General features: G+C 39.3%; 2 protein-coding genes across 3 annotated transcripts in view; one reads left to right on the forward strand and one right to left on the reverse strand.

The window, feature by feature from the left end:
• The window catches only part of Ankrd42 (ankyrin repeat domain 42), a gene marked incomplete at its 5' end in the record, with an annotated part of 50,913 nt that extends 46,055 nt beyond the window's left edge, over positions 1-4,858 (forward strand). Inside the window, 2 exons of the mRNA XM_010630890.2 lie at positions 3,042-3,186; positions 4,711-4,858. Of these exons, the coding sequence (XP_010629192.2) occupies positions 3,042-3,186; positions 4,711-4,797 (232 nt within the window). The remainder of the gene's footprint in view (positions 1-3,041; positions 3,187-4,710) is intronic.
• An 8,168-nt stretch (positions 4,859-13,026) lies between these two features.
• Positions 13,027-14,519, reverse strand: part of Ccdc90b (coiled-coil domain containing 90B) — a 21,929-nt gene continuing 20,436 nt past the window's right edge. For both annotated transcript variants that reach the window (XM_010630878.2, XM_010630879.2), the window contains one exon: positions 13,027-13,382. In XM_010630878.2, the coding sequence (XP_010629180.1) occupies positions 13,321-13,382 (62 nt within the window). In that variant the 3' untranslated portion in view covers positions 13,027-13,320. The remainder of the gene's footprint in view (positions 13,383-14,519) is intronic.

Genomic DNA, 14,519 nt, shown 5'->3' on the forward strand with positions numbered 1-14,519 from the left:
TTTTTTTTTTTTTTTTTTTTTTTTTTTTGGTACTGGGGATCGAACTCTGGACCTTGCACTTGCCAGGCAGGCAGTGGCAGCATCACTGAGTGAAATCTCAGGCCCTGTAAGACTTTTTCTTGAGACCACAGCTACTTTGAGCTTTTAGCCTGCACAAGTGACAATGTTTTAACGTCCCCATCAGACTGAACTTCTGCTTGAGGAATCTGAGAGCCACTCCTGGTTCACCGCCTGTAGCACCCATGGGAGGATGCTCTGTCTGGAAGCTATGAGCAGTTGTGTACTTGTCCTCGGCGTTCACGTCCCATGCCCTCAGTTGGCTCCTTGCATATTGGGTACCTCTTTGATTAATTAATGGCCACCAATGCCTCTATACCTTCTGTCTGCTTTCTAGAGTGAACAGGAAGCAGAGTATCAGGAAAGATGACTTCTAGCTTACTCGGATATAGATCTGTAAAAAGAATAGCATGTAAGCTGGGGATTTAGCTCAGTGGTGCCACCTGCCTGCTTTGCAAACACAAGGTCCTGAGTTCGATCCCTGGTAACAAAACCAAACAAACAACAACAACAACAACAAAGAGAATGGCACATGGATTCCCTTCCTCCTCCTCTGCTTTCTGTGCCCTTTCCTTTGCTTGTGTCTCTTTCCTTCATACCCTTAGAACCTGTTTCCCTTTCCTTCACCTCTTTCTGAAACTAGCCTCACAAAGATATCTACTACATGTATTCAGAGTAACATCTAAATATTAACATGTAACGAATGCTTCCATGGATGGATAACTTGTGTATTTAAACAGAAGACAAAACCTAACATTCTGTCTCTTACTGGAATTTTAGACACTAGGAAGTCGTGGCAGACGCTGAAAAAAAAAATCAGTGGCCTTCTTGCAAATCATATCATCTAGTCAGCTATCTACTGCCTCATATTATTTAAAGTGGTTTGAGATGTAGAATACTTTTAGTATTGGCCTTGCCCTAAGATCCTAGCTGAAAGGTCTGTAGCTTCATAGTGGAGCAATTATTGCCTATAAAAATTCACTTTCCTTGCTTCTCTTCTAAAACAGATTACTACCACTGATTTCTGCTTTCTGCTGATTTCTTTCTTTCTTTTCTTTTTTTACTGCTGATTTCTTTTTATTTTATTTATTTATTTATTTTTTGGGGGGGTGCCAGGGATTGAACTCGGGCCCTTGTGCTTGCAAGGCAGGCATCAGAACCACTGAGCTATATCCCTGGCCCGCTACTGCTAATTTCTATATTCCATTCTAAACAGTACTATATACTGGGCACTAGATAAGCAACATGATGTCATGTAATTTTCACAACCCCATGAGCCCATTATCTCCCTCTCTGGATTTAGAAACCAAGACTTAATACAGAGGCTAAGTAAGAGTAGAGGTATAGCCAGAATTTGAGGGTAAGTTTGTGACTCCAACCTGTTTAAGATCATTATTATTTGAACAGTCCTTAATGGAACTTTCATTCTAGGTCACAGAGTAGTGTATAAGTGTGAAATGGTATTTGATTTAAGTCTGTGTATGTATGTGGCACTGGGGATCAAACTCAAGGCCTTGTGCATTATAGGCAAGCACTCTACCATTGAGCTGTATTCCTAGCTCTTAATGTGATTTTTTTTTTTTTTTTAAACTGGGGATCGAACTCAGGACCTTGTGCTTGCAAGGCAGGTGCGGTGCCGCTGAGCTAAATCCCCAGCCCTTAGTGTGATTTTGAATGGATTTTTTTTTTTTTTTGTACCAGGGATCAAACTTGGGACCTTGTGCTTGTGAGGCAGGGGTGGAACCACTGAGCCAAATCCCCAGCCCTCATGATTTTGAATGGATTTTTAAAAAATTAATCTTTACACCAGAATATACTTTCACATAGCTAGGACTGAATCAATCATTTAAATTCCACCGTGAGTGAGCTTTAACTCTTCTCTAACAGTTGGTCTCCACTTTGTGTTAAAGTACATCTTAAGACATTTACTGTTTGGGTACGAACTCGTAATCCTAGATATATGTAAAGAAAAAGTAGATACATAATGACTTGAGGATATTCTTTTTTTTTTTTTTTTATTATCCGTTAGATCAAACCCATAATACAACAAAACAGAGTTGTATTATTCTGTCATGGGGATGATTTTTCCCTTCGTATCTGTTGAACTTCTAGGCTTCCACAGTTGACGTTCCTCTTCCTCTCCCAGATCTTAACCCCACTTGTGTCTGTACCAGAACCACTGCTGTATACCCTTAGACTGCCCTCCTTAGCACCTAACCCCCACCCAGCATGCTTTTGGAATTCTGTGCCTCTCACTGCCCAGCTACAGGTGCATAAAATCTCTGGCTGAAGTCACATCATAGCACCTTTGGTCTAGATTTTTTTTGTGTGTGATACTGGAGCTTGAGACTAAGGCCTTCACACTGAGCTACATCCCCCTTCTCAGTAAAGCCTTCCCTAGCTCCTGTGTAGGAAGTGTTAATCTCATCTGAAACATTTTATATTACTCTTCCTTGCTTTATTTTCCCCCTTTAGGATTTGCCACCTTCCAACATACCATGTTATATTTTACTTATAAAAATAAGTACTTACAAAATATAACAACATGTTCTCTCTATACATATTTTTTTGTACTGGGGATTGAATTCAGGTCCTTAAACTTGTAAGGCAGGTGCAGTGCCACTGAGCTAAATCCCCAGCCCTAACGTGTTATATTTTACTTATGTATTTCTTCACTGTTGGCCTTCCTTCATTCCTAAAGTAAAGAGGTTATATTTTGTACTGGGGATTGAACTCGGGACCTTGCCCTTGTGAAGCAACTGGTGGAATCACTGAGCTAAATCCCCGGCCCCTGTTTTGGCCTTTTGTTCACTAACTGTCCTTAGTACATACATCAGTGCTGGTTCACAGTAGACCCTTCAGATATAGTTGTTAATAAGTGGTTTCTTCATTTTATTTGCCTTAAATACATCACATGGATACAGTACTTTCCACTACTACCAAAAGCTGACATTGGAGATTGATTGCAAAAATTTTTTTGACAGGATCATCAAAGAGCTCCAAGGCCAGCTAGAATATGAACGACTTCGTAGAGAAAAATTAGAATGTCAACTAGATGAGTATCGAGCAGAAGTGGATGACCTCAGAGAAACAATAAAGAAAATTCAGGTCCCTAACTTGGTGGCTATGGTTGGTATCCTTAATTCAATTATTTTTCTCAAAAAGTAGTATGTAAGAGTAGCCAAGAGTATAAGCTTTGGATTAGAGCTATTTCTGTTTGAATCCAGGCTATAACTTTTTTTTTTTTTTTTTCCTGGCTATAACTGTTTTGAGTCAGGCAAATCATTTAACCTCCTTGAGTTTCAATTGTAAGGTGGAGACAATTTATACTTTCTTGAGCCAATGCCAGGGTTAAGGAATATATCTGTGCTTATACCTGTAACTTTCTCTCTCCCTGCCCATTCCTCACACCTGATGTATTTATTTTGGTTAGAATAATAGCTTGGTTTGTAACAGTGCAGCAAATATTACTGTCATATTGTACCACATAAGGGAAATATTGAGTTGGAAAACTCAGGACCTCATGCATGGTAGGCAAGGGGTGTACCATTGAGCTACACCCTTGGCCCCAAGAAGAAAACATTTTTTTACTAGCAGAGAAAGCAATAAAAATTCTAAGACAGCTAGAGGGTATGAATATTTTTATATTCTAAAGAATAAATAAAATTATTTGAATGGAATCCATTTAAAAAAGCTCTAGCTCCTCCAAAGAGCAGTTTTAAGAGTAGAAAGGAGCCAGCATAGAGGTTACATAACATCCCTTTACTCAGCTCTTGGAGTAATATAAACTTTTGTGTAACACTCTATCTCTACAAAGTGCTTTCTCATGTTACCTTATTGTACGCCATTTGATCTACTGCCATTTCCCATATGAAGCAACTGAGGCTCTGAGGTGTTAAGTCACTAACTTGCCTGAATTCACACAGCTGGACTATTGGAATCGTATTCAGTTGCTAGCCTTTTGACTTTGTAGTCTTGGCTCTTTTTATAACAGGCATTATGAATTTGGAATTCCAGAGGGGTTTTTCTTAGGTGATGATGGATGAATTGTGTTCTAGACCTGTGTCACTTCATTTGATCTGCCACAAAAACTTCCTGGTTTCCTTTTACTTTGCAAAAACTAAACACTGGTCTTTTTTTTCTTTTCTTTTTTGGTCTTTTGAGACAGGGTCTCACTATGTAGTTGAGACTGACCTGGAACTCACTATGTAGCCCAAGCTGGTCTCGAACACACAATGCGCAATGATCCTCTTGTCTCAGCCTCCCGAGTTTTGGGATTACAGGTGTGCACCACCAGGCCCAGCTACTAAACACTGGTCTTTTAATAACCACTTTAGATATACTTTTGCATTTCAGTTAGCAGTATGTTGTGAAATATTAGTGTAAAATAGAAGCAGAAATATTAAGGTGTTTGGGGAATGTGTTAGGTAGAGATAGGACTGAATGATTTCTCAAGGTGCCTCCTGTCTTAGGATTCAGCACATTATAAAGCCTTTGCCACTTCAGATTTGGGGATTTATACAAAATCCTAAGATAAATTTAACAAAGCTGAAAATATTTGGCATGGTTGTTTTCTTTTGAACAGACAGTGCAGAAATATGAAAATGTGTGTTTAGCATGAAAGTTTTCTTTTTTCTTTTTCTTTGTTCATAGGAAGATGACTCAGGTGAGTCCAGCAAAGAGAAGAGGCAAATGAAGAAAAAGATGCCTTCTGGGGGGGTGTTCATAAGAAGGTACTAACAAGTGAAATAACTTTAAATAAATTTGTTTGATTTTCCTTTCATTAAAAAATTTTTATTTTATTTTTTTTGGTACCGGGGATTGAACTTGGGACCTTGCACCTGTGAGACAGGCAGCGGAACCACTGAGCCAAATCTCTGGCCCTCATTTAAAAAATTAAATGTATTTTGTTGTTGTTGTTTTGGTACCAGGAATTGAACTTGGGACCTTGCTCTGCGAGGCTAAATCTCTGACCCTAAAAATTAAATGTATACACCTGCCTCACAAGTGCAAGGTCCTGAGTTCGATCCCCAGTACAAAAAAGAAAAAACAAAAAAAGAAGAAGAAATTGTATATTAATCTATAAAAATTCTCAGAATTACTCTGGCATACAACTGTTCCAATTCTGAAGGTGGAACTGTTGAATCAAAGGGATTTTTACTTATACACTCAGTTATGACTCCCAGTATACTTTTTATATGCCTTTATAGGCAAGTGAAGAGGAATGTGATTAATTATTTTGCAAGTATTCACATAGACTATAAAATATAGATGGCACAGTCTAATCCAGAAATGTAGTTCTATATGTTAAGTAAAATGTAGTAAAAATTCTGCTGATTCCATAATAGAATTATATCATTTTTTTTACTTTCTAGAGTACCTCTAATAATGTGCATAAGCTTTAAATTTTTTGCTTTTTATTTCTCAGATGACTTAACTTTAAAAAACTTCTAGACTTGTGAAAATATGAAGACCAGTAAGTTTTAGAAAAGAACACCTTTACAATAGCAACCAAATATCTCACTCTGCCATTTTACATAAAATGAAAATCTCATTTTAAAAAATGTGCTTGCTGGGATAGGGATTTAGCTCAATGGTGCTGCTGCCTGCCTTGAAAGTGCAAGGTCCCTAGTTCAATCTCCAGTACCAAAAAAAAAAAAAAAAAGTGCTTGGGAAGAATGCCTGTTTAAATGGCCAGCTTCAGAATTTAACTTTTCTTCTGTCTTTATAAGAAAGAAATATAGATAAAAGGCAGACTGGGCAGAATAAGAAACACATGGTTTTATTATTTTTTTTCCACTGAAATATTAGTTGTTCTTTGCAGGTCAAAAACAGCTTACATTTTATAACTCAGTTCTCATTTACATTAGTTCCTGTGTTTTTTGTTTACCTTGTCTCCCTTCAAATCCTGAGCTAGCAAAGATTTGTGACTCTCTTGGGGTAGTTGTCTAGACCCTGACTGGTGAAAATCTGATTGCTAGCTTTGGGCTTCACTGGCGGCAGCCTTCGCACTGTACACCAGACTGCCCGCTCTCTGGACCCTCACTTACACTTCTCATGGATTCTAAAGGGTATTTTAAATCTAGTTTCATCAGAACTACTTTGACCTGATGAGAGTGCATTTGATTACTGAGACCATTTAAGGCTAGTCAAAGGTTTATAAGCAAGTGTTAAAAAAAATGGCTTAGCAACGTTGGAGTCTGAGGCAGGAGGATCACAGTGAGGTCAAGGCCAGCCTGGGCTACATAGTGAGTTCAGGTCCAGCCTAAACTACAAAGGGAGACCCTGCATAAACAAACAAACAAACAAAATGGCTTTGCTATCCTTTACATAACCCTTTATGTTCACTATTAGTGTCTCTGGAGTTTCCAAAAGTCTTTAGAACTATACTAATATTTATTGGGTACTTCGTGTGAGCACTGTGTCACATCTTTACTATTTCTTAATTCTCAGCAACCGTTATGAGGTAGGCATATTTTATAGACAAAGATTGGACAGGGTGCCTAGTATCGCACAATGATGTGGAGTTGGCAATGAAAGTTGTCTTCATCCTTGTAACCACTGCTAGAATTCCAAATGTACCTTCTAGGACTGCACACAACCTTTCCCTTAATTTAAGACCTAAATTATTCCAACTCTGGACTCATTTTTTTTATACTTATTCTGCTTTTCTCCAGCCCCACATCTCTCTCTCTCCCTGTTGTCTCTGTTTCTGTACCAGTGAGGTAGGAAATACTAGAAGTATGTTGTAAAAAAAGCATGCACCCTGTGGCAGAGGTTCCCTGGTTATCCTTCAACATCTGCTTTTTCTTATATAGTTACGGGATTTACCTGGACTTGTGGTTGCTCATGATAAAGACTTAACTTCCCAGCTTCCCTTGCAGCTAAGAAACTAAGTTGTGACCAATAGGATGTGAACAGAAATAGTGTTACACCTTAGGGTCATGCCCTCTAAAGGGAAAGGGTTTGCCCACCACCTGCCCCTTTCTTCATCTGAAATGTGGATGTGGTGAGTCACTGGACCTTGTCAATGAGGGCAACACCAGAGACAGGAAAGCAGTAGAATAAGGAGAAGTCAGAATCTTGACACCCTGGAGCTACAATATTAGTTCTTAGAATGCTTACACTAGGTTATGAGAGACAAGTAAACCTTGTCTCTTATTTAAGTCACTATTATTCTGGGTCTTGTTATAATGGCTAAATTAAAATTGTAATGCAATCCTCAAATTTATTTTAAAACCACATATATTGTTATCATATTAGATGAATCAAACACAAAAATAAAAGTGAAAAAGGCATTTAAAGTGAGACACACATTATTCTGTTCTTATGACTCAGTAGATTGTTTATCCTTTGAGAAATAGTATTCAAGTTACAGACCACCAGTTTACTGAGTAAGAGCACAAGATTTGGAGTTAAAAGACTGGGGTCATTGGGCATGGTGGGACACACCTGTAATCCAAGCACTCAGGAAGCTGAAGCAGGAGGACTGTCACGAGTTGTAGGCCAGCGTGGGCTACATAATGAGTTCAAGGCCAGCCTGAATTACAGAGTGAGATCTTGTCTCCAAAAACAAAGCAAAAAACTGGGGCCTATTTAACTTATTTGTTGGCTGACCTTGAGTAACTTCACTAACCTTATCTCTTCAGCTTGAGTAATAATTTCACTAAGCTTGTTTCTTCAGCTGTAAATTGTGGGTAATACTACTACCCAAGAGAATAGCTATGAATGGTGGTTGATACATTATTTAATGGAAGCAAGCCATTATTTCCACAGTGACAATCAGTAGTTACTTTGAGGATGAGTAGAGCCTATACTGCTTCATGGTTGTCCTTTATATTAACTTTAAAATTAAAACAAAGTTTTTTGTGGTAGTGAGGGTTGAATCCAGGGCCTTTGCTCTGCCTTAGCCCCTTCTGATTTTTTATTTTGAGATAGGGCTAAGTTGCCCAGGCTGGGTTAAAATTTACAATCCTCCTCCTTAAGCCTCACAGAGCATTGGGCTTATAGGTGTGTACCACTTTGTCTAGTTTCTTGAAAAATGAATTTAAATCTGTACATCTCTAAATTTTTTTTTTTTTTTTTTGGTACTGGGGATCAAACTCACGACCTTGTGCTTGCGAGGCAGGCAGCGGCACCACTGAGATAAATCCCCAGCCTTTGAATTCTTAAAATTTTGACACATTAAACATTGTAAACTTAAATATAGTGAAGAGTTTTTATTGACTCATGCCTAGTTCTTACATACTCTTGGCTGACCAAAGTAATATAAATGAGCGCATTAGGATCTATTCTTTAGCCAACATCAGGACCTATTCTATAGCCATCAACAAGGTAAAGATAGCTACCAATTGGAGGCACCTAATTATTCAAAAAATGCCCAAAAGATGTAGTATTTCAGAAACTCAGTATAAATAAAACATTCTTAACATGCCCATTATCAAATATTTAAAATATTAAAAAGTCTGGATTAAGACCAGCTAAGACAGATAGGAGTGACGTGATATTTTTGTGATGGACTATTTCACAGGCTTTTAACAAGTACCTCAGATGTACCTAAAGGTCTTCTGAGAACTGCTATTTTAGTGTAGGGAGAAGATATATTCAATATGTTTTATAGTTGGGTATAGTTTTGAGGCACATAGAACAGTCTACTCATCCTTCATTTTAGGTATTTCTATTTTCTAAAAGAAAGTGATTTGTATTCCAAAACTACCATCACAGTGAAGTAAGTCCCAATGGAAAGAATACAGGATCAGATGGGGTAATGGGGATAGGGTATGGTGTGTACCATACTTCTGCAACTGGGTGCAAGTACTTCATTTGCTAAATCCTATGAGGAAAATGAAATGGATTTATTAATCTTTAGTAGCTACCTGTGAACCGAGAGTGTGTATCTTTATTTGTTGGTTTTTGAGGTGGTCTAATAAATCACAGCTCCAAACTCCAGAAGCAAACTCAGGAATCGGACAGATTTACCCTGTCTCTAGTGTCTGTACTGGGGCAGGCCTCATTCGGCAGACACGGAGGCCGGTCCTACGGGAGAAGAGTGGACATTCTCTGAAGACAGGCTGGTTCTAAAGCAGAGTGAGAAGTGGTTACTTCAGCCTCATTTCACCTCAACTTTATAACTAGCTGCATCAGTCACAGCGGATATTTGGAGCTTTAAAAAAATTTTTTTTAAAAAGTAGGGTTATTTTAACTAATTATCAAATTCGTAAAGCTACTGCCAAGACATTATGAAATCTTAAATGTTTAGTACTTTCTGGCTTTGCCTTTTTTTTTTTTTAACCTGCTGGGGATGGAACTTAGGGCCTTGCACTTGCAAGGCAGGCATGGCACCATTAAGCTAAATCCCCAGCCCTGGTTTTGCTTTTTTAAAATCTGGATTAGAATTGAAAGAACTAGGATAAAATGATATTTTGTCATTTCTTTGTAGTTACACACATATTGCTGACATTATGTAACAACAAAATAAAAATTTGAATGTCCTTATGATTTCCTTGAGAGTATGTATTGGCTGAATTTTAATGAATCAAGAAAAGCCTCATTTTATGCTATAAATTTAAGATGGGTTAATTTAAGATGGTTTAAGGAGCAGGGAAAGCACAAGCCTATAATCCCAGCACTAGGGAGGCTGACGCAGGAAGACCACCCTGAGTTCAAGGCCAACCTGGGCTATATAATTTTATTAAAAAATTTTAAAATACATGCAGTAATCAGAGCAGCTCTACAGAGTTCATACTAAGTGTTATGTACTTGCAGTGCAGTGTGCATTATTTTAAAATTTATTGTTTTAGTTTTTTACAAAATAAAAGATACTCTGCAACTTACATAGTAAGCCACTTTCAAAATCTAAATTTGTTATAATAATCTTTTCCTGCAGAGGGGAAGAATGCTAGACTTCAATGGAAAAAGTGACATGCTGTTTAGTGCTCTAAGTTATATATTTCTGTATTTCTCAGAGGTGAATTTAGAAGACATAGAATGAACATTTTTTATCATTTCTTCTGCTTTTTTCAAATGTGCAAGATGGAGATGCTCCACTGGATTATTTGCAAAACAGTGCTGTGTAAGAATCCCTCCCCTAACCTGCACAAAACAATTTATTTTTGACTTCCAAAAATAAATTCAAATTTTCTGCAACATTTGTTAGATACAGAAATTCAGGAAAAAATTAACTGCCTGGTTTATGCAGTCCAGCCTTTTAGTCCCACGTTTCAATGCCAGTCTTTCCAAAGAAATTGAAAAGCACTCAAGCACAGGAAAACTGCCTGATAGAAAGAAGATCAGTGTGGAAAATGCAGTTGTGGACAGTGGACAAGGTCCTCAAGGGCCTGAAGGGCATCTGGAAAAGCTCCTCACGACAAGGCAGAAACAGGATCAGGAAGGAGCAGAGCGCCTAGTGGCTCATGGAAAATGCCGCTGAGCAAAAAAGTCTCAGGAGACCCTGAACAGGGGAGCTTAGAGTCGCTTCAGGGGTGCTAAGGCCCAAGAATTTGGCCAAAAACTCCTACACAGAGGAACAGAAGGCAGCCATCTCTTCCTCCCTGAAAGGGCACTCGTCGGGCAGGCTTCCTGCCTCACACACTTGCCAAAGCCCCAGTGAGGATGTGGATTTTGGAACCTGTAGATGCTAAGAGTTAAAGCATGCAGGATGGGACAGGGACTTAGCTCAGTGGTTCCGCCACCTGCCTTGCTAATGCAAGGACCCAAGTTCGATCCCTGGTACCAAAAAAAAAAGAAAAGAGCACAAAGGTAACTAAGTGTATATTACATTCCAAAAAAGCAAGCACTGTCTTATAAACTTACTCGTTTGTGCTCCACGGAACACCTTAGGCCAACTGGAACTGTTAAGCCTCACAAAGGGAAATGCAAGCAGCAGACTCAAGCTTGCAAAGAGACCTCTGATCTCAGCAATGCAATTCTCTTTCCCGAGGATTCTTTACATCTTCAAGAGACCTTCACGTTCGGGAGAATCCTGTCTGAACTATATGCTCCCTCTACAGAAAGCCCTTCACTTCTCCATCGCTGTCATCGCCAGGTGATCAGTCTGAAGCTCAGCTAAAGTAGCAGGTCGTACCTCCTCATCCCCAACAGTGAAGAGACGGCTCTCTTGTGTTATCTGAACTTTAAAAATGGACTGCTATTAGGCACACATATGCAAATACCAAGTAGTATCTCTGGTGTGAAAAATTAAAATAGTACTCAAGATCCTAATGGGACATTTAGCAATGTGAAATAGGAAGACAAAAGGTGTAGGGACAGTGAGAAGGATAGGGAAGGGGGAATAAGGGAAAAGGAAAAAAAAAATGAGAAAATGTAAAAATGGAATTAAAGCGTTTGAAAGGGGGGAGGGGGAAGGGTGAAGGGAGGGTGGGGACAAGGGGAAAAAAAATGGACTGCTAAGGAGATGTAGCTCAGTGGCATCACACCTGCCTGAAAATCTGCTCTGAGACCCATGTACAACTGGCCTGTGCCAAGCTCATCTGCAGAACAGACCTCCTGATGAAACTTCTCATGAGCAGCAAGAAGTCAAGGCGTTCCAGAGTGAATGGGAGCCAGGCATGGTGGCACACGCCTGTAATCCCAGCACTCGGGAGGCTGAGGCAGGAGGATCTCTGTGAGTTCGAGACCAGACTGGGCTACTAAGTGAGTTCCAGGTCAGTCTCAACTACATAGCGAGACCTTGTCTCAAAAAAACAAAAACACACAAACAGAGTGAATGGGATATGACTCACTGAAAAAGTGAGACTTTCATCAATAAGAGCACAGAAGCCCAGCGAACAGAAGGGGCAGGAGTCAGGGGAAGTAAAACAATGATCCGCTTCAGAATCCAGGAAAGAGGCTGAACCTTCTCTCACCATATAGGAGACCCGGATTTCCCTCCAGATTCATAGATGGTGATTGTAGCTTTATCCGCAGGGTATTAGGAAATAATAGTTGTATTTGCTAAGAAGGCTTTTTAAATTTTGTTGTTTTTTGAGACAAGATCTCACTATGTAGTGAAGGCTGGCCTCCAACTCTCAGCCATCCTCCTGCCTCAGTCTTCTGAATGCTGGGATTATAGGCACGTGCCCCTACACGCAGCTCGAGGGCATTTTTTAAAATGAAGGCAGCCATTTTGGTTTATGGATATATAGTCTAATGACCTCAGGGAACAGCTCTTTGTTCCTTGAGGTAACCACTTTGAAGAGAAAGCCCACCACAGAAAGATCTGCAGCCTTCTGGGGAAGAAGAGGTTGTCCTGCAGAGGCAGGTAGATACAATCTTTAAAGATCTAGCTCTTGCTTTCTGGATGGCAGCCAGGGGGTGTCCAGTCCATTCTCCACCACTGAGAGCTTTTCTACTCAGGCAGCAGCTCCAAGGAGACTCACAACACATAACTCCCACACCACAATGGACAGTTTGTGGGATGCATTTGACAAAGCCTTTCTCATAAGGGATGACATCAGTCCTTCACTGGGAAAGTGGCTTCCCCTTGCAGGCCTTTTGGGCTCTTTGAGTGTTATCACTTGCTGAGTAAAATTTGAAGATGGCATAGAAACCAGGCTGGGACACGGCAGCGTTAGGAGAACCCTGACTGAGTGCAGAAGGCCAGAGTTGGAGAATGCTATCGACAAAGCCCGCAGGTCTCCAGGGGAAGGCTTCACCTCTCTGGACATGATACCCTTGTCTAGCAGGAATGTGACATCAGCGGTGGCTCAGGTGGCACCTCGTTTGGTGGGCTCTCCATCACTGCTGCCCCGTCCTCTTGGGACCCCAGGTACATGCCCCAAGCCTGGGCTTGTCTCTCCCGGACGGCCGACTTTCCCAGGGCGTGGGCTCTGCCACTGCTTCGGGCACCGCTCCTGTCCCCAAAACCATCATCACTGTTGTCCTCATCTTTTACTTTTGATTTACATTTAACTGTGCAGTAGTTATCAGGAAGTTAAACTTGTAAGTGTAAAGGATGGAATAATTTTCACATTTGCAGCAGATATCAACAAAATTTTATTTATAAAGTTGTTGAAACATAAGAAAATTCTGGTTCCTTTTCTATGAACTATCAAAAGCATGCTCTTTCATCTCAAATAAATCAGGTTTTGGGTGACAGCTTTTCAACATAAAGACACAAATCAAGTTGAAATACCTGAAATACTTTTCTAGTCCTTATATACTTTGATAATCTTGCAATACGTTTCTTCAGCAACTGACAGAAAGCGTTAAAAGAAAATGCATTTTGGGTAATGTTCTAAGAAGTCATTAGCACTGGTGGCAGCATTAGTAGTACTTCCAGAATCGATAAAATCCCAAAGCTATTGCCAAGCAAGTAAACACTGAGGCTGTGAAAAAGGAAACATTACATGTCACACATTTGTAATCCTTTTGCTGAGAATGATGAAATAATATTATCTTACATTAAAATGCAGAGCTACAAACAAAAGACAGATTTTATACTGTTTTTAGTTTCCTAGAAAATTAAACTAAAGATGAAAGATATTAAGGGCATAATTAATGTCAATTCTCCTTAAAATCACTCTGTATTTTAAGACACAGTAAGAATGAAAATAATTTTAAAATGTAGATGTCAGAATATATAAAAGTACTACAAAATCATTATCAACATTAGCATTATTAAAGACTAAGTAAACTTAAGTTTTCTTTCTTTCTTCCTTCCTTCCTTCCTTCCTTCCTTCCTTCCTTCCTTCCTTTCTTTCTTTCTGGGATTTTGTTCAGTGGCACTGAAACTGTCTTGCAGTGCAAGGTCTTTAGTTAGATCCCCAGTACTGGGGGAAAAATTATTTTGTTTTTTATTTTTACTTATTTATTTATTTATTAAAAAAAAATTATTTTGGAAAACCAGGTGTGGTGGTGCATGCCTGTAATCCCAGCACTCAGGAGGCTGAGGCAGGAGGATCACTGCTAATCTGAGCTCAGTCTTCACTACACAGTGAGTTCAAGGCTAGCCTGACCTACAAAAACAAAAATGAAACAAAACCCAGAAATTCTGCTTCCCAAATAGGTGGGATTACAGGTGTACACCACACCTTGCTTTTACTTTATAGCTCATGATAAATGAAAAAACAATCATTCTTATATTAAATATTATGTAGCAAGATAGCAAGGCCCAACCTCTTAAGAATTATTTAAAAAATGGAAATTCAATGAAAACTTTTTAAAAACCTAAGAGGTAGAATAAAAGGCAGCAAAAGCACAAGGGTTTTGGCTAACACATCACCTGGTCTTTACGTTACCTCATTTTAGTTTGAAAATATCATTCTATCTGTTCTCTCAGCTTTAAAAAGTTAGATTTGAGGGCCAGGCATTTGGCTCAGAAGTTCCACTGCTTGCCTCACAAGCGCAAGGGCCCAAGTTCTATCCCCAGTACCACAAAACAAACAAACAAACAAAAAACAAAAAGATGTGAGTGAGGCTTTTAGGGACTCTTGTCTCCAATCTGTTTAAACAGCTATGAAAGC

Source organism: Fukomys damarensis, unplaced genomic scaffold (genome assembly GCF_012274545.1).
Source record: "Fukomys damarensis isolate Sample0158 unplaced genomic scaffold, DMR_v1.0_HiC HiC_scaffold_16, whole genome shotgun sequence".
Lineage (NCBI taxonomy): Eukaryota > Metazoa > Chordata > Mammalia > Rodentia > Bathyergidae > Fukomys > Fukomys damarensis.